Source organism: Pseudorca crassidens, chromosome 17, assembly GCF_039906515.1.
Source record: "Pseudorca crassidens isolate mPseCra1 chromosome 17, mPseCra1.hap1, whole genome shotgun sequence".
Classification (NCBI taxonomy): Eukaryota; Metazoa; Chordata; class Mammalia; order Artiodactyla; family Delphinidae; genus Pseudorca; species Pseudorca crassidens.
The window spans coordinates 48775743-48801305 of NC_090312.1; the positions used below are offsets into that span (position 1 = coordinate 48775743).

General features: G+C 37.3%; 2 protein-coding genes across 8 annotated transcripts; one reads left to right on the plus strand and one right to left on the minus strand.

The window, feature by feature from the left end:
* On the minus strand, positions 1-18085 carry LOC137210231 (receptor-interacting serine/threonine-protein kinase 2-like). Of its 6 annotated transcripts, XM_067711870.1 has the most exons (5): positions 17855-18085; positions 13010-13163; positions 2215-2374; positions 1093-1144; positions 1-253 (listed from the first exon to the last, which is right to left on the minus strand). In XM_067711870.1, exons 1-4 carry the CDS (start codon positions 18025-18027, stop codon positions 1110-1112), a joined length of 522 nt encoding a protein of 173 aa, XP_067567971.1. In that variant the 5' UTR covers positions 18028-18085; the 3' UTR covers positions 1-253; positions 1093-1109. The 6 variants fall into 6 exon arrangements, 3 of the variants coding, with proteins under 3 accessions (XP_067567971.1, XP_067567972.1, XP_067567973.1); XM_067711871.1 differs by lacking the exons at positions 1-253; positions 1093-1144 and adding an exon at positions 8816-8902 and having other exon boundaries at positions 2238-2374; XR_010936383.1 differs by lacking the exons at positions 1-253; positions 1093-1144 and adding an exon at positions 10236-10327 and having other exon boundaries at positions 2241-2374.
* Positions 17823-25563, plus strand: LOC137210230 (uncharacterized). 2 transcript variants are annotated; one of them, XM_067711868.1, is made up of 6 exons: positions 17823-18695; positions 19005-19051; positions 19611-19681; positions 19985-20172; positions 22487-22652; positions 25323-25563. In XM_067711868.1, the coding sequence occupies exons 1-2, from the start codon at positions 17990-17992 to the stop codon at positions 19013-19015; spliced, it is 717 nt and encodes a 238-aa protein (XP_067567969.1). In that variant the 5' UTR covers positions 17823-17989; the 3' UTR covers positions 19016-19051; positions 19611-19681; positions 19985-20172; positions 22487-22652; positions 25323-25563. The 2 variants fall into 2 exon arrangements, with proteins under 2 accessions (XP_067567969.1, XP_067567968.1); XM_067711867.1 differs by lacking the exon at positions 19611-19681 and having other exon boundaries at positions 17826-18695.

Genomic DNA, 25563 nt, shown 5'->3' on the forward strand with positions numbered 1-25563 from the left:
TAACTTTCGTAGTTGTTCAAGGAATATTTTATTTACAGCGTATTTGTTATTTTTGTAATTCAAAAGGCCCAGATTAAAACTGTACACTAACTTAAGAAAGACGGTCTTTCATCTGGATTTTGTGCCCATCCACTTTCTATTAGAGAGATCATAAGTGCTCGATGAGGTATATCAAATGGCAAACTTTCTTCATTAGTGTCAGGTCGATGTCCTTGTGACACACTATACATAATCTGCAAAGGATTGGTGACTTCTGTCAAAACAAATATATTTCATTCATTAGAAATATATTATGATTTAATATATTAAATACATTCTAAAGCCAACCAAATGAACATGAGGGAATCTTAAAATCTTAGGAATAATTCATTACTTCCCTTTCTGTCAAAGGAATATTTAGATCCCAGCTATTGCCAGACTTGCTGCCTCTCGTGGGAGGAGTTTATATCTTCACCTCTTTAATTCTGGGCTTGGCCATGTGATTTGATTTGGCCAATGGAGTATGAAGAGAGCAGAGTAAAACAGAGCTCAGCAGAGCTGAGCAGAACCTAGCAGAGCCAAGAAGGGCCACAGCAACTAATAACCCAATGTGAATGAAAAATAAATGTTTAGTTTGTAAACTACTGAGATTCTGAGGTTGTTACACAGCAAACTGACCTAAATGAACCTCAAAATAAAGAAAGAGACAATATTATCAGAAAATTTTAAAAGTATTCTTCAGTATTTGCTGGTCTTTAGAAGAAGCACTAGTTAAATTTTCATACAAACGATTTTACAGCTGGAATGAATCTTAGAAATAAGAATTCAAAATTCTTATTTTGCAGATAAAAAAATGAGGACTTAAGAGATTTAGTGGCTTATAATAGAGTTAATTACTATCAGAACAAGAAGAATCTACACATTTTTCTGATCCTTAATCCAGTACTTTCCATCATACAGTGGATTCACAATGACAAATTGTTGTTTTTCTAGTGTGTTTTCCACAAAATGACTGTTAGGCAGATTTAAAATAAGTGATCTTTATTCAGATAGTTCTGAGTATGACTTACCAATATGATGTCACCTAGAATAAGGAAGTCAAAGTACACTTACCTTCAAAAGGCTGTTTTCTAGATAAGACTTCCCATGTGATAACTGCATAGCTCTTTAAGATAAAAATATATATATAGTACTTTATAAACTATTCATAATAAACTAAAATGGTACTGATTTTAAAAGCTGACTGTGAGATACCATTTTTTAAAGTAATAATGTAGTGAAATGCTGCTTAAAGAATCACTATATAGAACCAAGATGATGAATATTCATATACAGTTTTGTTTTGAAAGGGAATTAATTCAATTTGAAAAATTAGGAAATTACTGTAATAAGAACTTGAAGTTATAGGCAAGGATAACTTGTGGATGATTCTTTAACACCTAGATAAGCTATGCCCTTTAATTACATGATTCTATTATTCACACAAAATAAAGAGCAATAAAAAAGGCTGTCTCATGTAGCCCTATTCTATTGACTCTTTTTCTGGTGTAAGTACTGTCTCTTTTGGTAGTGTTAAATGTTAACTGCACTGTTTCCCTCCACCTATCAAGGTCACATATGATAAAAACCCTTGAATATTATAAATTGATAGGACAACAAGATATGCTTTAATAATTTTTAAGGATGTAAAAGTAGCTTAAGGCGAGGCATCAGGACTTCCCTGGTGGCGCAGTGGTTAAGACTCCATGCTCCCAATGCAGGGGGTACGAGTTTGATCCCTGGTCAGAGAACCAGATCCCACATGCATTCTGCAACTGAGGAGCCTGCATGCTGCAACCCAGGAGCCCATGTGCCGCAACTAAGGAGCCCACCGCCGCAACCAAATAAATAAGTAAATAAATATTAAAAAAAAAAGTAAGGCATCTTTATTTTCACATTTTTAATTTTTAATTTTTTTTTTTGGCTGCACCACACAGCTTGTGGGATCTCAGTTCCCTGACCAGGGACTGAACCTGGGCCACGGCAGTGAAAACCGGGATCCTAATCACTAGGCCACCAGGGAACTCCCAAAGCAAGGCATCTTTAATATGAAAAACATTAACCACTGTCTCTATTTTCACCACACTTATGAGAGAAGCATAAAAATCATACTTTTAAAATGTAGCTTCAAAATTCGGATTGATTAATCTTGTTTTTTAGACAAGGTTAACTCTGAGCAAAAGTAACATGCTGTACCTGTATATATCATGCTTGATATAGTAGCCCTTGATTTTTGTCCAGGTTCATAGTTTTCAGGTGGCATATAGATAATTGTCCCTCCTTCTGGTGCAGATTTACTACTTCGTGATTGTGAGAGGGACATCATGCGCCATTTTGATAAGCCAAGATCTGCAATCTGGAAGGGAAAAGAGTAATTGAATTTTTAAATTTTCTCTTTAAAAAAGTTCAAGAATTGTTTTTGTTTATATTTATTATATTTAGACATGAGACCAGAGTAAATGCTACATATATTAATATTTTATTTCTATAATAGTCTATTAGTTTCTTAACAAATTGGATTCCATAGTGCTGAACCCAACAACTCTAAAAGCAATATAAACTGACTTGAAGTTCAGCATAATATTACAAATTTTAAAAGAGACTAAGTTTTGAAAACTTAAACAGGAGTATTTTTGCCTTTTATTCTGAATGAGTATATACACTTCACTTTTTGTGACAAGTAGCTTTATATCATGTGCTTTCAAAATTTCCTATACCTCACAAAACTGCTAAACTAGTCATATCTAATACGATTGTCACTGGGTATTGTTTACAACTCAGGTTTCTATGTTCTTATTTATAATGTGCTAAAAATAGTATCCTTAAAGTTTGAAATAAGTAAAATTCCAATATAGTGTAACTCATTATTATATGATTTATGCCTACCACTAAAAGAATATCTGTTAACAATAGTATAATTAGCATATAAAACATATTTATGTCCATGACAAGGAGTGCCTAAAGCATTATCAGTGACAAACATTCTGTACTTTTGATATGTCCTTTACAGTTTTACTTCACTTGTAAATTTTGTGCAGATACTATCAATACACAATATCTTATAACTAAGTATCTAAAATGTTCCAATGTTTTTTTTTAAAAGGGAGACAAAAATGTAAGAACAGAAACAATATTTAGTGAACAAAAGGGTATAGGAAAACTCTGAAGACATTTAATTTAAATCACTTAGACCTTCACACGGTACAATTTAGGAGTCAACAGAGTGGAATGAGCTCTATCCAGCACACCATTTGTGGTTCAATCATTTAACTCTTAAAATGTTCACTAGCTTTAAGAGAAGAAATAAGTTATTTAGTGTTTAGATGAATTTGAGATTAAAAAAAATTATGGCCCCACTCCAAAAAGGGAGGGGGTAGCCTATATGAATCTTTCATACAGTATCATAATAAAAGGGTAAGTCTAAGAAAAATAATTAGAAAAGACCAAGAGGAAACATGGTGCCACTACATGAAGATAAGCTGGATTGATTTCTAAAGGCAATATAATATGTGTTCTGGAACATGGGTTCTAGAGCCTTGATTACTTAGATTTACATTCCACTTCTACCCCTTAATTAGCTGTGCAACCTTGGACAAGTTTTCTAATTTCTCTGTGCCTCAGATTACCCATCTTTAAACTGGGGATAATAACATAACACAGGGTTGTACTGAGGATATTAAACTAGTTATTCTAAGTGAAGCACTCAGAACAGTATCTGACACGTAGTAAATGACCCCTGTGTGTTAGTATTATTAATGTTTTGTACATGGGAATAAGCCTCTAAAGATTGCTCTCATTCATACAATACTAATAAGCACAGTACATAGTTTCAGGGCCTTTAATACACTTTGAGGTGGTATTAAGACTCTGGGGAACCGTATATCCTACTTACTTCTACTTGCCACTACAAACTCTTATTCCTCCCACTCATTCTCTAAAAGCAAAAACAGTACTCCAGCTGCACATCTGCTAGGATAATAAGCATTACTATGAGAAGCAAAGTTTATTTCTGTGCCACAGTGGGAAATGTTAAAAAACAAAAACAAAAACTGGGATGTGGTCCATCTTATACCTGACCCACAAATTGCAAACTACTGGGCTAAATACTGGTTTGAATACAGTGCTGGAGAAAATGTATTCTGAGCTTGCTTCCTTATGTGCTCCTTTCACTTCACCTAAGGTCTTCATCTATGTTCTTAAATCTCACCTAGAAAACTTAATCAGAATTCCCTTTATCAGCTAATTTAGTTTGGCTTTCACATGGAACCATATTTGTCCCCCTTCTCTATTACAAACACCATATACCAAAGACACGATTCATTAAATCTGGATCTTCCAGAGAAGAAAAAAAAGTGAAGAATATGATGAGAGGAATACAAGTTCCATGATTTCTTGAGGGTCCTGGTATCATTCAGCAATGAAGACAGAGGATAGGAACTTTTCTATTCTATACAAGATCTTAACATGCATTTCAAAGGTAAAGGTTCTTTTTAGCTAAAAAAGATGATGAAAGCAACAAGAATTTACTGTATTAGCACAGGAAACTATATTTAGTATCTCAAAATAACCTATAAAGGAAAATAATCTGAAAAATATATAAAACTGAATCACTTTGCTGTACACCTGAAACTAACATAATATTGTAAATCAACTATACTTCAATTTAAAAAAAGATTAAAATACTAGAGGAAATTAAAACACACTATTCATAAAAATCATCCATAGTCTTATTACCCTACCAGAATAGCTATTTTCATTTATATAGTACTATCCATGTCTGTAAATTTATAAAGTTATCAGTAAGAAGCTATGAGGAATAACTTTAAGTATTCTTAGAAGTTCCACACATGATGGACAGAATAGCTGAGAAATCAAACATGGTACATATAAACATTTATTTCAAATAAGCCTACCACAGGTTCATTTGTATTTAAGGTGCACTAATTGATACTGACCAACAGATAAGCAAATTGAATGTATTCTTTTTAAAGTAGAAAAGTCCTGGTTGATCTTAATTGGTAGTATATATTTTTCTTTTAGATACTATGTTTCTGGTTAGCATTCCAGTATAAAAATTTACTTCAAAAAACTGTAGCAAGGTGTGTTTCCATTTAATTTCATTAAGTATTTTAAAAGATTTTTTGCACTTCATTTAAAGGCCCTTCCAAGAAGATAGGTAGATCAGGTAACTGTTACTTTTTCATGAGTCACTGGTAAACTGTGACTTTTAAGGGACATTTATAAAATAAAATGTAGAGACACACAGGATGCATATAAAAGAGTATCATAATTTATAAGATTAGTATTAGAAAGGTCACAGTTTTGTATGTGTTAAAGCTAATAAAAGTTTAAAAAAAACACACAAAGCCAAACTATTTTAAATTCTATTTATTTCAAAGAAAGACCATGGCTACCCTACTGATCAATGAAAAAGAGAAAGTAGGGATCATCATCACCTATTACTTTGCTTCTGTTTTCTGTATCAAGAATAGTTTCTGGACTGAGATGAAGAAAATAAAGTCCAAGGAGGTTGAAAAGTTTATAAAGGACAAATCTCAGGTCATTTTACATATATTTCAGGTTTAGTTAGAATACTCGCAAATACCTCCATGGTGATGGAGAGGTATTACAGGATACGAGAAAAGCAAATGTCATTCTGATTTTTAAGAAGGGAAAATAATATTGATTTTGCAAATCTATATATTGGCAGAGACTACCCTTAATCCCAGGTTTAAAAATTTAATGAAAGGGTTACTTTATGAGTAATTGATAAAAGAGCCAGAAAGAACTAATGAAAAATTATATTAGCCCAGTGATCAATTTCAGACCTCATGCGACATATCCCAAGTACTTGGGATGTCTAGCACAACACTGTTGCTCCACAAATACTTAATAAAGGAATGACAGACTTCATTTCCTTTTTTGTCAGTAGGACTACTGTCAAAGAGTAAACGTTAAAACAGTTTGTATATTATAAAACATTCTGAGGTACTTTAATAATATCCTTGACTATTAAATTATCAGACCTATCGGGTATATATAGAAGATCTGGAATTCATTCATTTGTTCATTCAACAACTACTTATTGAATGCTTCTATACGGCATATGCTAAGCAGGTGGCAGTGAATAAAACAGACTACGTTTTAGTCTTTGTGAAGCTTATTATATTATAATTGGGGAAGACGGTCAATAAACATATTAATAATGTTTTGTAAGATGGTGAAAAATACTATGGAGAAGCATTAATCAAGGTATGAGGATACAGAGGAACTAGGCGGGTTGTCAGGGAAAGCCACTCTGATAATGAGGAAGAAAAGGAAAGGGAGTAAGTCATGAGTATGTAACAAGGAAGAATAAATCTGACTCCATATTGGATCTGTTTCTTTTACTGTAACCTTCGTATTCTATTGCTTTTGCTACAAGTTAAGAATGTTGCCTATAGCCTGAAATATACAAGACAGCCCATTCTCAAGGCTCTGACCTTTAAGGGTATAACACTTTTCTATTCATACAGAGATAAAAAGTTACAGAAGAGACAATTACATTTGCCTTGTTGGACGTTTACAGGAACATCAAGATCTGACCTACATGGACTGCTGCAAGAACAAAGGAGTCCAAGAAATTTGCAACAACCAACCACATCCTCTCCCCTTTTAGTCTGAATTCTAGCTGGGGTAAGGTGGTTCTTTGGGACACTAGTCCACCATCTTCTTGGTCTACCGGCTTTCTGAATAAAGTTGCTATTCCTTGCCCCAACACCTCGTCTGTTGATTTACTGGCCCTGTCCTGCAGTGAGCAGTATGAACTTGGACTTGGTAACAAGGACACCTGGGAAAGCAGTCAAGCAAGGACTTTTGTAATATTCTAATGGAAAAAAATGGAGAAATATGGGCTGTATAACAGCTCTTTTAGGAGTATTCCAAACAAAATGAATGCTTATTCTCCAAAAGCCCTAATTAATAAAAGGATTGATATTGACCTAAAAGGAGGTTTTCAGACCATGTTGTGTAGCTCCGATTTGAGCTCTGTACTGCTTAATAGTTAATCATGACTTGAAGATACAAAAAAGTAACTAATTAAATTTGAAGATGACACAAAGCTGGAGGACAAAGTTAAAATCCTTGGACTACAGAAAAAACATTCAAAAAGGTCTTAAGAGCTGAAGTTATCACCCAAATCTAACAAGATAAACTTTGATGATGTCCAGAAAATATCCTGTGAAGTACATGACAAGGAGACATGACTTAAGTAACAATACATTAAAAAAAAAGAAAGAAAGAAAACCTCTCAGTGTTTTTTGTTGACACTGAGCCCAACTTGAATGTTGTTATAGGACTGCCCCCCAAAAGATGAATTAGTAAGGAACTATGAATACGAAGTAAAGTATTTAAGGACGATTCTACATTTATCACACCACATCAAGGGTGTAACTGACCAGGACCCTATGAGGCCTTCCTGGGACAGACCTCCCCCCACATATCTACTGCTTTAGCTCCTCTCTAAAGTACCTAGATAATAGTATCTGATGCATATTTCCTGAGTTTTTCAGATGCTAAAACCACCAACAAATGGAAGAAATTAACTACTTGATGATCATGGGCATGTAATCCCCAGACCTTCTAGCACCTAAGGATTGACCACCATCAACCAATCAGAGAATTTGTGCAAGAGCTGACCACATACCCAAGGTGTGTCCCTTCCTCACCTTGCCTTTAAAAATGCTTTGCTGAAACCCTTTGGGTAGTTAGGGTTTTTTCAGCATGAGCTACCTCTTCTCCTTGCTTGGCCCTGCAATAAACCTTTCTCTGCTCCAAACTCTGACATTTTGGTTTGTTTGACCTCACTAATGTGTTGGCCACACAAACTTGTGTTAGGTATATATGGGTATTTGGATTAGTTTTGAGGATCAAAATTTAAGAGAGATTTAAACACAGATGCATCTAGATAGCACCTGGGATTAAAACCTATGTAATAAGGAAATTGGCTGAAGAAACTAAAGATGTGTATAAGGGAAAAGTGTATGTGAGAAGTAAGGGGATTATAGCTAACTTCAAATCTCAGAAGCACTGTCAGGTGGAAATAAAATTGGACTTTGAACTCACTTTATCACTAGGACCGATGAGTGGAAGCAACAGAGAAGGAGTTTTGACTGATCGTATAAAAAAATGTCACAGTCATTCAGTTACGGAGCTTAAACACTCTCTTGTCACAGGGTAACTGCCTTGGGAGATGAGGGATTGTTGTAGTGAGGATTCAGAGGACCAGCTGATTAGGGGACTAGAATAGGTCACTTCTACCTGTATGGTTCTATAACTGATGGAATAGATTTGTCTCTTTTTTTTAAGTAGTATTGAGGCAGCAGCTTGCTTCTCTCTTCCTTTTCCTTCCATTTTATTCTAGGCAGAGGGAGTGCCTTCAATAAAGGTTTATTTTTTCACTTAACTTTTCTCACACTTTTTATATTTATTTTTCTATTGTTCCAACTTCCTTATTACTTATTTGAACATTTTTGGATACTTATAATAATCTTCAATTATGTATATTATTTGAAGTGTAGCAAAATACTATGTAAAAATAAAGTGAGTTACATTTAGTATTAATTTCTCAGCAACTACCTTTTATTTGCTGTCATCAGTTACATACAGGGTAACTGAAATCACTACTGCTCTGGTGCCTTTAGGTATCTAAATCTTATGCTTTATGCAAAAAATTAATTCAAAACAGATCACAGATTTAAATGTAAAACATAAATCTATGGAACTTTTAGAAGATAACATAGAAGTAAATCTGCAATACCTGTGGCTTCGTGAAGAGTGCTTAGACATGACAGCAAAAGCATGATCATAAAAGAAATAGATTACAACTTCTGCTCTGTGAAAGACCCTGTTAAAAGGATGAAAAGAACAAACTTTGGATTGGCAGAAAATTTTTGCAAACTACATATCTGATTAAGGACTTATATCTAAAAAATATACAGAACTCTTAAAACCCAATAGTATAAAAGCAAAGAATCCAAGTAGAAAATGGTCTTAAGATATGAAGAGATGTTTCACTGAAAAGGATATAGAGATGGCAAATAAATAAATAACAATATTCAACATTATAGGAAAATGAAAATTAAGACCATGGTGCTATATCACTATACATCTATTAGAATGCTAGAATAAAAAACTATGATAATACCAAATGCTGGTGAGGGTGCAGAAAAGCTGGGTCTTTCATACATTGCTGGTGGAATATACGACGGTACAGCCACTGTGGAAAGGAGCTAGGTAGTTTCTTAAAAAGCTAAACATATGCTTACCATATGACCAAGCAGTTACACTCTTGGGCATTCATCTAGGAGGAATGAAAACTTACGTTTGTTCAAAAAGTTGCACAGGACTGTTCATAGGAGCTTTATTGTAATTGCCAAAGACTAAAAATATCTCTCAAAATATCTCTCAACAGCTGAATGGTTAAACAACTTTTGTACACCCATACCATGGAATACTATTCACCAATGAAAAAGGAACCAACTGTTGACACAAGCAACAACTTAAATGGATCTCAAAGGTATTATGCTAAGTGAACAAAGCAGTCTCACAATATCACACACTGTATGATTCCATTCATATAGTATTCTCGAAATGACAAAATTATAGAGATGGAAGACAGGTTAGTGGTTGACAGTAGTTAGGTATGATGGAGGGGAGAAGGTATGACTATAAAGGGGTAGCATAAGTGATATCTTTCTTGTGACAGAGTAGTGCTATATCTTGATTGCTGTGGTGGTTACACAAATTTACACATGATAAAGTGATACAGAACTATATACATGCATTGTACCAATGCCAAATTCCTGGTCCTGAAATAGTACTATAATTATATGTGATGTAACCACTGGCAGAAATTGGGTGAAGGGTACATGGGACTCCTTTGTATTATCTTTGCAACCATCTATGAATCTATAATAATTTCAAAATGAAAAGTTAACAAAGGTATAATTGACAATTTAAATTAAGAACAGAATGACTGTATTTTGAACCATAATTTTACCAATGTCTGTAGTCTAGGAATAACTAACTCACTGCAGCAGGAAGAAGTGGCACTGAATTAGGGGCTATGGAAAAGGCAGAGATATTAAATTGGTAAGATAGAAGAAATAACTAAAAAGTCTTTAAAACTATTAAACACAAGGATGCAGATAAGCTTTTTTTTTAAAAAAAGTAACTACCTTAACGTGAAATTCATTATCCAATAAGATATTCTGAGTCTTCAGGTCATGATGAAGTAGAGGAGGATTCATATTGTGCAGGTAATTTACACCTAGTGCAATTTCATGCAGAATACGAAATCTTAATGGCCAAGGAACATCAGGATATTCATTTTTCCTCATATATGTGGAAAGAAACAAAACTAAAATCAGTGGCCAAATTTATTTCCACTTAGAAAATGAAATATTCCATGAGGAAATATAGTATTAAACTAAATATCTGTATAACTAAATTCAGGGCAAAAAATACTCATTTTGTTATATTATCAATTTGACGTTATTTAACATCCTTGTATCTTACTTTCCTCAATTATTAGAGAAAATAATGACTTTACAGTACTGATATTTCCTTTTAGTTTATACTGGTAATGCAACTACATGGTATGGGGGCTTTCTTCAGTTGAGACAGTTTTAAATTATTTTTTATCTGTATAATACCCAGACATGTATTTATACTCATACCCATCTTCCCATTCTATGGCTTCTTATCAAATAACTTGTGCCCATGAATGTGTACACACACACACACACACACACACACACACACACACAATTTGTTTCTATTCAAAATTTATATTTTAAATTTCCTATTAATATAAAACCATACTTGATTACGATGATAACCACTGCATCAATTAAAATTATGACCATAATACATTTACTTACTAAGCATTAATACTTCATATTTTTAAATCATATATTTACTTGCATTTCAGCTTGAAAAATTAGCATTTGGGAGTTTTGCTTTTGTGAAGGAGACAAAAATCATCTTCATTTCTAAGTATATATAACATAGAAACATTAAAAATGTAATGTTTTCTATTTCCTGGTACTTACAAGTGACAGTCATCTGAACTTTCTTAAATGTTTTCTGAACATAAAAGTTAATACAGCTTCCCAGGAGAATGAACATACTCAGAAAAATTAGATAATTTGGGAATATCCAACTATGAATCATCAGGGACCATGCCACTGGGTACATTTTACTAAATAATATGAAAAAGTATGCTTCCACTGAGCTCAAAACTGTTCTTAAGAATTTTTTTTCTGCAGATGGGTCAGCTTATAGTTCATTGATTAACTAACTTGGCAGGGGAGTGGCTCAAAATACTTGTCTTTACATAGTATTTTGATTTTTTTCATCAATCTTTTGTGAGGTTGGGGGAACGTGCTTCAAGATAAATCCTGACCTAATAATACAGGACACCAAAAGAAACACAAAACACAAATGTTCAACATTACTTCCTCTTGTATACACAGACTCCCATCCCCTTGAGTAACTGAATCTTTTAATCTTTAAAAAGGTAACTTTTTCTGAAAATTATATAGTTTAAAGAAGTAACAAGGCCTCTCTGCAGTATAGTGCTATATGGAAGCTTTTGATCATGGAGAGGAAGGTAGATGAGTGCTCACTATGTATTTTATGATTCCTTCCAGGAGTCAGCAATCCCCCTGTAGGAGGCTCTAGAATTTCTAATGGGCTCCAAATTTGGGTACCAGAGCATCTACTGTGGTGCTGGGGTATGGGAAGACAACATTAGAATTTATGCTTATACTCATTTAACAAAAGGAAACTGTGTTTAATTAGTATTTGTATCTTACTTGCTGTGTTGGTTACACAAATCTTATACACTGACACTAGTTACTTTACTCTGCCTTTGTTTCAGATGGTCCTGTCACAAACAGAATGTGTTGTATCCCGAAATAAAGAGGAAGTCACTCCATGAGTGGTGACAGTGGCACCCATTCTCTCTTGTTTGCTTATAGATCACTGTGATGTATCAGAATTTAGGAGTGTTCAGTGACTAGATTTTACAGATTATGTTACTACTCAGTTTTAACTAAAGCACCCCTCACAAAAGAGACCGAGTTCTTTAAAAATATTTCTTGACAGAAACTGCAGGCTAGAGATAATCTTAGTAATATGAGAGCAAGCAAACAACAATAGATGGATACACATATTTTGAGAATGAGGACACCCCCCACAACCGGGCCATATTTGTTTACTGATGGGCTTCACAATTAAAGCCAGATAACTGATACCTTGGGAAAAAGGTACATGGCTCATGCCATTGTCTATTATTGGAAAAGCTCATGTATTTGATACTCAGATTTATTTGGTCTATTAATTCAGAACTTTATGAACTGGTATTATTAACATTTAATTTGAACCCTACATTGTCTTTAACATAAAATGAAATCTGGCTTAAACTAACAATAAATTGTATGGTGTGCAGAGTTTATCTTTTCTCTCTCCTGTTCCTCTCTTACATATATATACATGTGGATATTCGAATTCAATGTAAACCTCAGGAACAGTAACCTAAGCAAAATAATCTAGGTCACTTAGAATGCAGGGTCTGACTCCACAGTTTTTTTGTGTTTTTTTTTGCGGTACCCGGGCCTTTCACCGTTGCGGCCTCTCCCGTTGCGGAGCACAGGCTCCAGACGCGCAGGCTCAGCGGCCATGGCTCACGGGCCCAGCCGCTCCGCGGCATGTGGGATCCTCCCGGACCGGGGCACGAACCCATGTCCCCTGCATCCGCAGGCGGACTCTCAACCACTGTGCCACCAGGGAAGCCCCACAGCAGTTTTAACAACACAAAAGAAGCCATAAATGGTGAAGTTTTTCATTATTCTTATTTTGATTCATCTTATTTTGATCATTTGTAAAACGAAAGTACTATATAGGTTGAATAACAGAATTATAATGACTGAAAATGTATAATACTTACCCTATGTAGGAGTTCATTTAATGACCCATTTGGCATGTATTCAGTAACTATTCCCCAAAATTCAGGCTCATTGCAAACTCCCAAAATTGGAAGACTGTAACTAAATCTAGCTTTGTGTAAAATTTCAGCTTCTCTTAAGACATCATTTCTTTCACTAAAGAAAGAAAACGTATAATTATTTCAAAGTAAGGAAAAATACACAATTATCAAGCCCATAAATATTAATTAATCCTGGATTTTTTCATTCATTAGCTTTTGACCTCATGTAAATTATGCAGCTTCTCTTAGTTTCTTCGTGTTTAAAGTTGGGATAATATCTACCCTATATATTCCATAGGTCTGTTTAGAGACCAAAATACCTGTATAAGCCACTGACAGAAAAAAGTGCTACATACAGATTATTATTGTACTCTTCTCAGGAAAGGGAAAGAATACCATGTTTAAGTTTATAAAGTCTATATTAGAATGATAGATGTTGAACTAATTACATTAAGTTTATGTTGTATTAAAATGATCAAATTTGATTAGACTATTATATTAAATTTTATGGTTGCATACCATGTAAAAATTTTCTAAATATCCTGAATATTAAAACACTTAAATGTTGTAGATTTTAATGACTAGATGATAATAGTTGCATAAGGGTCAATAATGCTTAGAAATTATATACTGGAACACAGGAAAAGGACACTGAGAACAGGTAAATGCTTAGAATGGATCCCTGGGCTAACTCTGGATCCCAGGTTCATTTGATTTTTCATTCATAAAACAAATAAATATTGAACATTTATTATGAATAAAGAACTGTGCTCAGCATTATGGAGACTAGTAAGTTTAAAAAAACCAAAAAACAAAACACATAGTCTGTGACCTCAAACTGTCCAGAAATCGTTTTAAGAAAAATAAGTACTCACTGTGGTCTTGATTTACACTTCTCCAATGATTAGTGATGTTGAGCACCTTTTCATATACCTATTGGTCACTTGTATGTCTTTGGATGTGTTAATTATATTGATATTGGTAATTATTCCATGATGATGTATATGTATAGCAAATAATCATGTTTTGCACTTTAAATATATACGATTATATTTGTCATTATTCCTCAATAAAGTTAAAAAATAAGAAAAGCAAAAAAAGAAAACCAAATACTTAAAATATAAGGCAGAATATGATAAGCGCCATCAAAAACAAGTAAATAAGCACGCAAATAAATAAATAAATATAGGGAGCTCAGAGAACTAGTAAATCTGGGCTAAGAGAGTTGCTACAGCCTTTAGAGAGAGATGTCAACAGTACCTTAAGGATGGATAGAATTTCAACCACTGGAAAAAGGGCATCCAAGATATGTGGTCCCTCCCCAAGATGGGAGAGATTTTGCCTTTCTTTTTCATCTGTGTCTCCCCAGGATCTGGAACAGTACCTGGCACACAGAATTTGTCTAATAGATGTGTATCAAATGAACTCAAGGAAGTTAAAGTACAGGCTATATCTGGAAAATGACAAATTGTTTAATATGAATCAGGATGTGTAACAGCGTGTGTAAAGGGAGTGAGGTGAATAGGGTAGGGTAGGGCCTCATCTCAGAGCCTTAAAGCCAGGTGAGAGCATTTACACTTGATTTGGTAGTCACTGAGTTGTGACTACAGGTTATTGAGCACAGGAGTGACAGGAGTGGAACAAACTTTTAGGATGATTAACTTGGCAGCAAGGTGTAGGATCAGCAGAAGGAGGTAGAGTTTGAAAGCCAGGTATTAGAAGATTATAATACTAGTTAAGATGTGAAGCAATGAGAGTCTGAAACTATAAAGGTTGCAGTGTAAATAGAAAGAAAAACACTAGCTGAATAGAATACCCAGGCTCTGGTGGCTGACTGATTGACCTGATTGACTAAGGGAGGTATATACATATATATATGTGTATATGTGTGTGTATGTATGTGTGTGTGTACGTATGTGTGTGTGTACATATATATGAAGGGAACTGCATTTGTCACCAATTTTTTTCCATGGACGGTTTGGTATTGGTAGCAGCAGTAATAGAAAGAGAACTGTCTCTAGGAGAAGCTTATTAGGTAAACAATGATGATTAGTTGGTGCTTAAACCACCCAAGCTCTTGATGAATGCCTGCCGAAATAAGAAAAGCAACAGACATTCCAGACCAGACTATGAAGCCTCCTTTAAAAACAAACAATAAGCAAAATAAAGCAAAAACATCTTAGTCATCTATGTTTTGAAGAGGTAATATACTTACATGTTTCAAAATTCAAGAATTACAAGAATGCATAAGAGTTTCTCTTCTTCTCCCTGCTCTTCAGCCACTTAATATCCCAACTGTGAGGCAACCCATTTTACCAGTTTGTGAGACCTGCTTTAATTAAATTTATATTTCCTAAGCTGAAACAGGTCTGTATTTGCCTCATGAAATGTAGGTCAACAAGACAGTTATTGAGTAGCACCTTTGCTGGGAAGGTTCCTGGATACTCTGAGAAAGAATTATAGAGAGGGCATGCTAGGGGATATCTTACTGATACTTAATGTACTAATTCCCCCTCCCATGAAGAGTATGATGCATTCTTCCTTCTCTTGTGATCCTATTATTTGTTGGCCACTTTACTACAGTTGGTTTCATTATCCCTACTTTATATATGAGAGCACGAAGGCTCACATAAATTAATAATTTCTATTGGTCATGCCAACAATAAGTGGCAGATTTGGAGTCAGATTTGAATTGCAATTGTGGGACGCTAAAGCCTTTGTTTTTTCCATTCACTGCTTAATCAGAGAAGAAAAATTCTTGAAGTCAGATTTCAGGAAGAATGAGTGGGAAAACAGAAAAAGCCAACACAGTTTAAAACTAGGTTTTTATATTAAAAAAATAAAAATGTAAAACAGCTTTTACAGACATATTACCAAAATTACCCATAACAAATTTCAGTTACAAAACAGTTACACTGTTTACACAAGGTATTTGAACAACCTATCAGACTCACCTATTCATAAGGCGTTGGGAGATTGCTGGGGAAGGTCCTCTCATGGGCAGAAGTCAGGTTACAGAGAATAATTCACCAATCACTAAAATAAGAACATGTTACAGCACATAAACTTAGTTTTCTTTTGTGATCTCAAAGAACAATGCAAACATTATCCACACCAGAGCCCAAGAAGTACATGTATCTGTTATTCCCACTTCATAAGTGAGGACATAAAACACCCTGTGAGTCAACTGCAGAGCCCAGTCCTATGCTCAGACTACATAAATACAGCTAATGTTAACATTCTAGGAAACAAGTGGAAGAAAAAATGCGATGCAGTAATGCCAGAGTGTTGCACTGGTCCTTATGGCGTCTTTGACGGCAGAATTAATTTCCTACCCGATTTAGTGAAGAATTTTAGATTATGAAATTGTTAATGAGCACGAGAGGGAACTCCCTTCATTTCTTGGCCCCAAATGGCACAAAACTTAGATAAATTAAAATCTTGAGAGGCAGCATCCAAAATGGGAGGATCAATCTCCTTTAAAATACCTAAGGAGTCCATCAGTGCTAGATTTCCACATATTTTAATAGTTGATTCTAAAATACATCTACCCTCTCTAATCAACCACCACCCTTCAAAGTTGACTACATACACATAATTTCCCAGTAATCGCTCCACAGAATTCAAGACCCAGGGTAAATATACCCTGTATATCACTAAATCAGGATTATGGTACACAAGAAGCGGGAACAATTTCTAGAGGTGTCTCAAACTTACTGTGAGATCTAGCCCATCCAAGCCTGATAGCAAGAGAGCAAGTAAAAGCCACAGGCAGATGAAAGTCAATACCATTAGCAGGGCTGAAGCTGAGGAATTTATCTGCTGTTGGATACTGACAGCCTCTAGCTAATCAGGCATCTAGCATGATGTATTTTCACTTTAGATATAGGGGGAGGAGAGGAGAATGTTGCAGTCATGGATGTTAACTCACTAAGAATTGAATGCAGGGCCTAGTTAAATTCCTATTGGAAGGAAAATACACAAGACTAGTGACTAGACTCACTGATTAATATATATGGTTGAAAGGTTTTTCTGGAAACAGGAACTAATCTAGCCTTCCCTTGAAATCTGGACATTGCACTAAACTTGGTCCAGGATGGGAGAGACATTCAAAAGTTTGGGTCATTTAACAGCTTTCTGATTTCAGTTTATTGTTAGCAAAAATAATACAAGTTTCCTCTAGAGACAGGCTTCCTTCCCTGTGACGGTAAGAGGAGAAACTAAATTGAGTTTGATATCTAAACTTTCATGCCTACATGTGTAAACCAAAAACAACAAAAAGCCCAAACCAAAACGTCCCAGACTCTACAGCAGTGCTGTTCAATAAAAATATAATGTGAACCACATATACAATTTGAAATTTTCTAATAGCCACTTTTAAAAAAGGTTAATAGCTACCTATGGCTAAGAGCTACCTATTGGGCAGTGCAGCCCTAGAATTCGACTTCAAAAAAGAAAAAAAAAAAGGGAAAAACAAAGCAAACAGAACCCAACTTCAATAAAGAGGACGTTTAGAGTTGGGCTGTGATTGCTGATTTTTGGTGTCTGGAGAAAGGAGGCCCAGGAGTAAGAAAAAAAGGAGAGGGCAGTGAAAAGAAGCGTGATTGCTGCATCTCCAGAGAAGCCTGCTCTCCCCACCATGTTAGCCCAAGCGTTGAACGGCTGCCTAGAGGTGACGAGGTGTGCGGCCGATCCCAAGTGGTCACCGTCGCTTGGGCTTCAGAGCCCGCTTGCCGGGGGTTAGAGCCAGTGGGGTGGGGAACGCAGATTTCGGGGCTCCGCGGTGGAGCCGCCAGGGCGCCCTACCTGTCGAGCAGCGGGCTGTGAATGTGCAGGTGTTTCACGGCCACCCGAACGCGCCAGTCTGCGTGGCGGGCAGAAGACACGGTGCCGGACGCGCCGCGGCTCAGGTAGCGCAAGTCGGCGAGCTTGTGGTACGGGATGGTGGGCAGGACGCTGCAGATGGCCTCCTCGTTCATGGTAGCGGGTGGCGCGGGCACTCAAGCAGCCGATCGATTCCGGAAGTGCCCGCCGCTCCCGCGGCTCCACCCCCTGCGCGAGCCGGCTCGGCAGGCACTACAGCCTGCCGGACATGAGGTCACGAGGCCGTCCATTCTCCGCGCAGCGCACGCCAAGCCGCTGCTTATCCGGAGCCGGAGCGGACTCTTCTCTTCTAGAGACTGGTCAACTCTGCGGCGGCGGGGCGCACAGGGGAGGAGCTTCCTCTCTCCGACCTGGCCCTCCCAGGCGCTGCCAGCCACCCGAGCCCGCCTTTCGGAGCTCCTCCCTCCCCAGACTTCTCACGCGACGTCAGCGGCGGATGCCGAGGCGGGGATGAGGGCCACTGGCCCGCGATCCTCCCAGCAAGGCTCTGGCCTCGGCCTCAGGCCCGAGATCTCCGCCTTGTGGCGACCAGACGACGTGTGCCACACCGGCGGGGCTCGGGCGGGGGCTTGGGAGTGGGGAAGTGAGCCAGGGGCGCTCAATTTGTCTTCTCTCCCCGCAACCCACAAGGTTGGAAAGGTTTTCTTGTGGGGAAATTTCCTCTCCGCAGCTTCACACTCAGTCAGCGGACCCTCCCACCCAGGAGGAATCTCCCCTGGTCCCATCGGCGCGTCTTCCGGGAGTCGCCAAACACCAGACAGAGGTAGCGGGGTGGGTGTGGCAGCTGCCGTTTCCTGCGCGGAAAGCCCTTTGAGGACGTGCGGTGGTGACTTACTAGGGCTCCGCGCTTCTCAGCCCGGTGAGTCAGGTAGGGGTGTAGATTCACTTGCTTATCTGGACTCCAGTCTAACCTCACTTGCAACTACTTCAGTCGTGTGGGGGTGGCTGATAAGCCCTGTCAGAGTTTAATCCTGTCTAAACGTTCAGATGTTTAGTTCCTGTTGAGTGCTTCTCTACTAGGGACCTATTTTTCTGACTTTTTTTTTTTCTCTCCTGACGTCCATAATTACAGACAGAGATTGAAAAGTAACCTTGAGAGAGTCCCTCCCTTGATTCCAGGTAAGACTGCAAACATTTCTTTCTTATAGATCTGGGAAGAATGCGGTGTTTAATGCCAACCAAAAAAGACTGCAAAGATCTTTTTACCTTAAACAAACACTTTTCTACACCTGAAATGGCTATTTTGCAAAGTGTGGTGCAAATACTATACACAATACCAAGTCCATGCTAGGCATTTAATGAATTCTAAAGCAAAAGTAATAGGGAATGCCTGACTTCAATCAGGGATTTCTGCCTACAGAAAATCAGTGCTTCCTGTATTTTTGTATTGCCTGAAATGAGAGTAGCAGTGTTACATTTTACAATAAATGGAAGCTGTAATGAAAGAGTGTGTTTTAAAATTTGATAACTTAAAATAAAATACTTAGCTTTAAAGATATGGTCTGATAATCTGTGGTTCATTCCTTAATAAGCTTTTTGCTACAAAGAGTGCTCAGAAAACTTTTCCCATTCATTCATTCATTCATCCAGTCAGTTTACAAACAGAATTCTAGAGAAAGAGAACAAAAATTAAGAAGGGAGGAAATGATCAAAATAATAATTCAAGAATTTCTTCCAGGACCAAAAGACAAAGATGTTCATATTTAAAGGACCCACCAGCTACCCACAGTGACTGAAAAAGGACCTATGGTAAAGCACACCATTAAAAAGATCAGAACACTAAGAATAAAGAGAAGATTCTAAAAGTTTTCAGATGGAAGGAGCAGGAATAAACGGATGAGAATTAGAATGGCATTGGGTTTCTCAACAATAACACTTTTATGCTAAAACACTACAGTGAAATTTCAAGTTTTGTAAGACAATAACTTCCAACCTAGAATCCTATAGTCAAACTATCCATCAAGAGTAAGAGTAGAATAAAAACATTTTCACATATACAAGGATGAAAACATTTATTTTCCATCCATCCATCCACCTTTTTTTTTTTTTAAGGGAAAGTTACTAGAGGATGTGCTCCAACGAAACATGAGAGCAAGACAAGAAAGAGAAAGATGTGGGATCCAGAAAAAAGGACCAGGAGAATGTGACGGGAAATTCCAGGGTGAAAGATATGTGGCAGAATTAGAGAGCAGTCGTTTTCACCAGAGAAGGAAGATGGCAGACTCCAAGAAGAAAGACTGGTTAGTGTAATTGAATTTATTTAGATTACTAATTTTGACTATTTGGGTAGTTATATTGATAGATGTTTGATAGATCTAATGAAATACATGATAAAATTCGAGAGAGAACTTAAAAATATAAGCAAGTAGAAAAAGGAAGCAATTATTAATTCCATGAAAGCTAAAAATTAGACAAGAATGGAAACAGCGTTTCTCCGACTGTTCTGTGGTGAAAATTTTAAGACTTTTTAGAGCTTCTGAAATACTAGTATATTATAAATCTCGAAGGAGAGAACATGCAGCATAGAGCACTATAAAATTTATGTATATTTTTAATTACATTACTTTAAAATTTTTAAAAATTAGTATTCACACGGTTCAAAATTTAAAAGTGTAACAGACAGATAATTCAATAGAAAATTAGGCAAAACACCTAGATACTTCACACAAGGGTATATCTAAATAGCAAATAGTAAATGCATGTGAAAAGCTGCTCGACCTCATCAGTCATTAGAGAACTGCAAGTTAAAACCACAGTGCAATATCACTACACAAATACAAGAATAATTAAAATTAAAAAGACAGAATATAGCAAGTGTGGGTGAGGTTTTGTAACAATTGGAGCTCTTGCACATTGCTGGTGGGAGTGTCAATTGGTACAATCAATTTTGCAAACTGTATGGCAGTACTATTAAAATTGCAGATATGCAGATCCTCAGCAATTCCTTGCCTAGGTATATGGACATGCATATGCATATACTAGAAAGTTCATAGTAGTGCTATTTATAATAGCTTCAAACTGGAAATTACCCAAATATCCATAAATAGTGGAATGGGTAAATGATTTGTGGCCCATTTTTTTACACAGTGGGATACTAAACAGCAATGATATTGAGCAGTGTGCAATATTGATGAATTGCACAAATACAATACTGAATGAAAAAGCTAGACACAGAAGAGTATACATTTTATGAGTCAATTCCTATTAAGTACAAAAACAAGCAAAACTAGCCTATGCTTTTAGAAATCAGGGTAATGTCTACTCTTGTAGAGTGGTCATAGTGACTAGAAGGGGCAGGATGAGGCCTCTGGGGTGATAGAAATGTTCTGTTTCTTGATCTAGGACCTAGACTCTTGGTGCCAGTTGCATGGGTATGTTCAGTTATGAAAATTCTTTGAGGTTACACAATGTGCACTTTTCTGTATATATATATATGTTACACTTCAATAAAAGGTTAATAGGTTTAAATACAAAATAAATAATACATGTGGGTGTATATTATGTCTCTTACTTTTATTTAATTAGTATTACAGTATATACCTGTTCACCTTGCTTGTCTTTCACTTAGTAATCTATTTCAGATATCTTTCCATACAAATGCATAAAAAGCTTTCTCAACTTTTTTTTTTTAAATGATGGATATGCCATAATTTACCCCTCATTGGTGGACACTTAGCTGGTTTCCACATATTTACTGTTACAAATTATGCTGCAATAAGTAATCATTACATATGTCATTTCATACATGTGTAAGTGTATCCATATATATGCCCTGGAAGCTGAACTGCTGGACAAAAGAGTTATGTTCATTTGTAATTTTGGTTTGTATTGTTGAATTGACCTTCACTGAGGTTGTTCCAGTTTTCTTTTTCTGCAGACAAATGAGAATGCTGTTTTTCCACACACCTTCTTTCATTTCTTTTTGAGATAGATAGTATAATATTGATCTGCTGATTCCTGTATTTCAGTGCTTCTAAACTCATTTAAATGCTAAGATTCTTTTTATTGCAGACCTTCTAAATATCTGGCTTCAATTTTTTATCACAACCTCAAACTTTAGCTTTCATGATAGTTTCACCATTATACAGCTTAAAAAATATGTATTCTTAGTGATATGTACAGTGTTTAATTAATGCCCATAATGAATGGCTGATGACAGGAAACCTAAAGAATACTGATGCTAAACTACATCAACTAAATGAGAAACAAAAAACATGAGAATAATTATGCAAATTAGGCTAAAAAACAAGCCTCACACCTATATGTTGAATTCATCTATTCAAAATTCTGTAGAATCATATTAAGTCATATTTTCCATTTACTGAGAATAAAGGTTATTTATATCTGCATGTGCTATTTTAGGGACATGGTAGCTTGAAATGGCATGCTTGAAATCTCTCATAGTCTGTTTTTTTGTTTTGCTTGTTTTTTTAACTTCAATGCCTTTTATTCCTGTAAGTTCTTTTTATTTATTTATTTTTCTAATTTTTTAAAAAATTAATTTTTATTGGAGTATAGTTGCTTTACAATGTTGTGTTAATTTCTACTGTACAGCAAAGTGAATCAGCTATATGTATACATATAACGTCCATGGACAGAGGAATGGATAAAACAGATGTGGTATATATATACAATGGAATGTTATTCAGCCATAAAAAGGAATGAAATTGGGTCATTTGTAGAGACGTGGATGGAGCCAGAGACTGTCATAAAGAGTGAAGTAAGTCAGAAAGAGAAAAACAGATATCATATATTAATGTTTATATGTGGAATCTAGAAAAATGGTATAGATGATCTTATTTGCAAAGCAGAAATAGAGACACAGATGTAGAGGACAAACGTATTGACACCAAGGGAGGAAGTGGGGGAGGTGGGATGAATTGGGAGATTGGGATCGACATATATACACTATTGCTACTATGTGTAAAATAGATAACTAATGAGAACCTACTGTATATAGCTCAAGGAACTCTACTCAATGCTCTGTGGTGACCTAAATGGGAAGGAAATCCAAAAAAAGAGGGGATATATCTCATAGTCTTTTAAATTAGAAACAAGACAGAAAAGTTGAAAAATAAACCACTTAAAAAAGTACAAATGCAAGAATTTAAAACATCTCATATTCTAATTTTTTCTATTCTTTGGTCTGAAAGCATCTGGTAACCATTGGGGGAAAATGGGTGAAGGATATGTGGGACCTCTCTGTATTATTTTTACATCTTCCTGTGAGTCTATTATTATCTCCAAATAAAAAGTTTTAAAAAGTTGTACCTGGGTGTATTAGTTTCCAGGGACTGCCATATCAAAGAACCACAAGAATTATAAAAAGGTATGTAAATGAGAAGTAAGGCTTCCTGATTCTTCAGATCTCCAGTTCACCTTCCCTAAGACAACAAATAAATTTAACAAATATTATGTGCCATAATGCTAGGTGCTGGAAATAGAGGGATAACAAAAGACACATGGTCTCTGTCCTTAAAATGCTTTTAGTGTTCTAAGGGAGAGAGAACCTAAGCATACAATTACAGTACACACTACATGTGTAACACTGGGTAGGCCCCTTAACCTCTTGGTTTTTTGAAGTCCTCAGTTGTAAAAATGTGAGGGTGCTATGAATTTATATTTGGGGCACGACAAGGTCGAGAAGAGTGTGTCTTTTCCTTTATTCTTCCAAACTGGAATGTCTTCCCTCTCTTGCGCATGGGTCCAAATCTCACTTGTCCTTCAGGCCGACTGCCAAGGAGCCTTCCCTGATTCCCCAGGCCACACAAATCTCTGCCTCTTAGGGTCAGTGCCATACAACCTAGCTGTCTCTTACGTTAATCTTGTCTCTCAAGCCAAACTCAGGATATGGGTCTCTCTTGCCCTCCTGTGGCCCCTGCGGCTGTGCCAGCCCACCGGCACACCCCACGTGGGGTGTCTACTACACTAGGGCATGGGTGGGGAGGCCCAGGGGTGAGGGGCGAGGCAGAGTACCGTTGCCTCTACCCTGTTCTCCTCCACAAAACTGCCCCTCCTCCTCAAGCCTGCCCCTCAAGTCAAAGGTTCCATATATGACCTCACTGGGTAGTGATGCCCTCACAGGCATTCTCAGAGTTTCCATGGCAGCATAACTGTGCAAACGGGCTGCACTCAGAGAAACTTCTCTACCAGTTCTCCACCAGATACCAATCTTTTTGGCTGTCTGTGTGAGAATGTGTGACCGGATAGTGTATGTGTACTCTAACCTGTGCTCTGTTCCCTGGGTGGGCAGTGCAGCAGGTACACCCAGACAGGGCAACTCTACAGGAGGTATGATACACACACAACCTCACCTGGCTGGCACATGTTCCTGTGGGGGTTGCCAACTACGTACAGCTGAGCACTTTCCCAGATGTAAGTAATACCGGTGACCTGGGACGCCTTCAGGGACGCACAGTTCTCACTGCTGAGGACAAGTGAAAGGTCATCCCTGGACAAGTGTGCAGGACGGTTCTGAGCTTTATAAATGTAGCCTTACCCTTTGGGCTACAGGATGCTTCCATTCAGACCCTTTCCTGATTGGCCTCTTAACAAAAGACAAGTGCATTTTTGTTGGCAAATTGTAAATGGAGCGGTTTGAGGAACCGGACCACTCTTGAACCGCACCTCCAAACCCAGGCACCACTGTGCTATCATGGAGACATCTATATCGGTCCCCTCAGACACATCCCTTACTGAGTTGCTGAGTACTAGGGGAGAGGGTGTTGCCATATTGATGGGAAGACCATAAGAACGAAGGGGGGGGTGATGAAGTGCTAATGAGACTGGAGGGCTGAGGAGATGGTGTCCCAGGAGGCTGGGTTGATGTGAGCCTAGACTTGGTACCCAGAACCCGGTTCTGAGTCTCCGGATCACTCTGCCTCAGTATTTGTCCTTGTTCTAATCGACATAAAAGTATTAGACAGCTAGAGTTCAGTGTGGTTGAAATAGGCAGTATAAATGGGGCCAAGAGGGGTTGCCAAGGTGGGCAGGGTTCTTAACCAATTTATATTAGATTATTTTTTTCCAAAACTTGAAAGACATTTCCATGAAAGCCTCAGAAGTGACAGACTGCAAGAAATGTTTTCTCTGTTGCGGAAGGGAGAGATGGAGAGGATCATGATTGCAATTACTTTCGGGTTCTACTGTTTTCCCTGGGAACGGTGAAGAGACTTCCTCATCTGCTGCAGCCCTAGGCTCTAGGGATTGCTTTTGCAGCCAGTGTCCCTTCTCTAGGGACTCATAGAGATGATGGGCCAAGGCTGTGTTTTGGACGTCAAGTAGATTAAAAGGTCTTCAGCCAGAAACTGGGAGAGACATGAGAGAGGGAAATTCTGGCAGGAGACTGTGCACAGCAGAAGTGACTGATCAGTTCTGATTTTCTTTGCAGCAGCAGTGCCTCCCGTTTCTCGTCCTACACCTGGTCACTACCATGTCCTGTACCGCGGGTGTGGAGAAACGCAGTTGGGCTGGCACGGGGAGACATACTGCCTGGTTGGTGGCTACCGGCTCTACGGGGATGTTCCTTTGGCCACGCCAGCTAAGGTAGACGCAGAGAAGCCAGTCCCCAGACGTGCTCCGAAGAGAAAGCACTCTCTGGAATGGTCGGACGAAGACCTGGGTTGCCCCAG

Coding starts and splice junctions, on each gene's coding strand:
- LOC137210231 (XM_067711870.1), bottom strand. CDS start 18,027: ATGAACGAGGAGGCCATCTGCAGCGTCCTGCCCACCATCCCGTACCAC. Junction 13,164..17,854: donor CACAGCCCGCTGCTCGACAG/GTAGGGCGCCCT, acceptor TTCTTTCTTTAG/TGAAAGAAATGATGTCTTAA. Junction 2,375..13,009: donor TAAATGAACTCCTACATAGG/GTAAGTATTATA, acceptor TTTCCCTTCCAG/ATTGCAGATCTTGGCTTATC.
- LOC137210230 (XM_067711868.1), top strand. CDS start 17,990: ATGGTGGGCAGGACGCTGCAGATGGCCTCCTCGTTCATGGTAGCGGGT.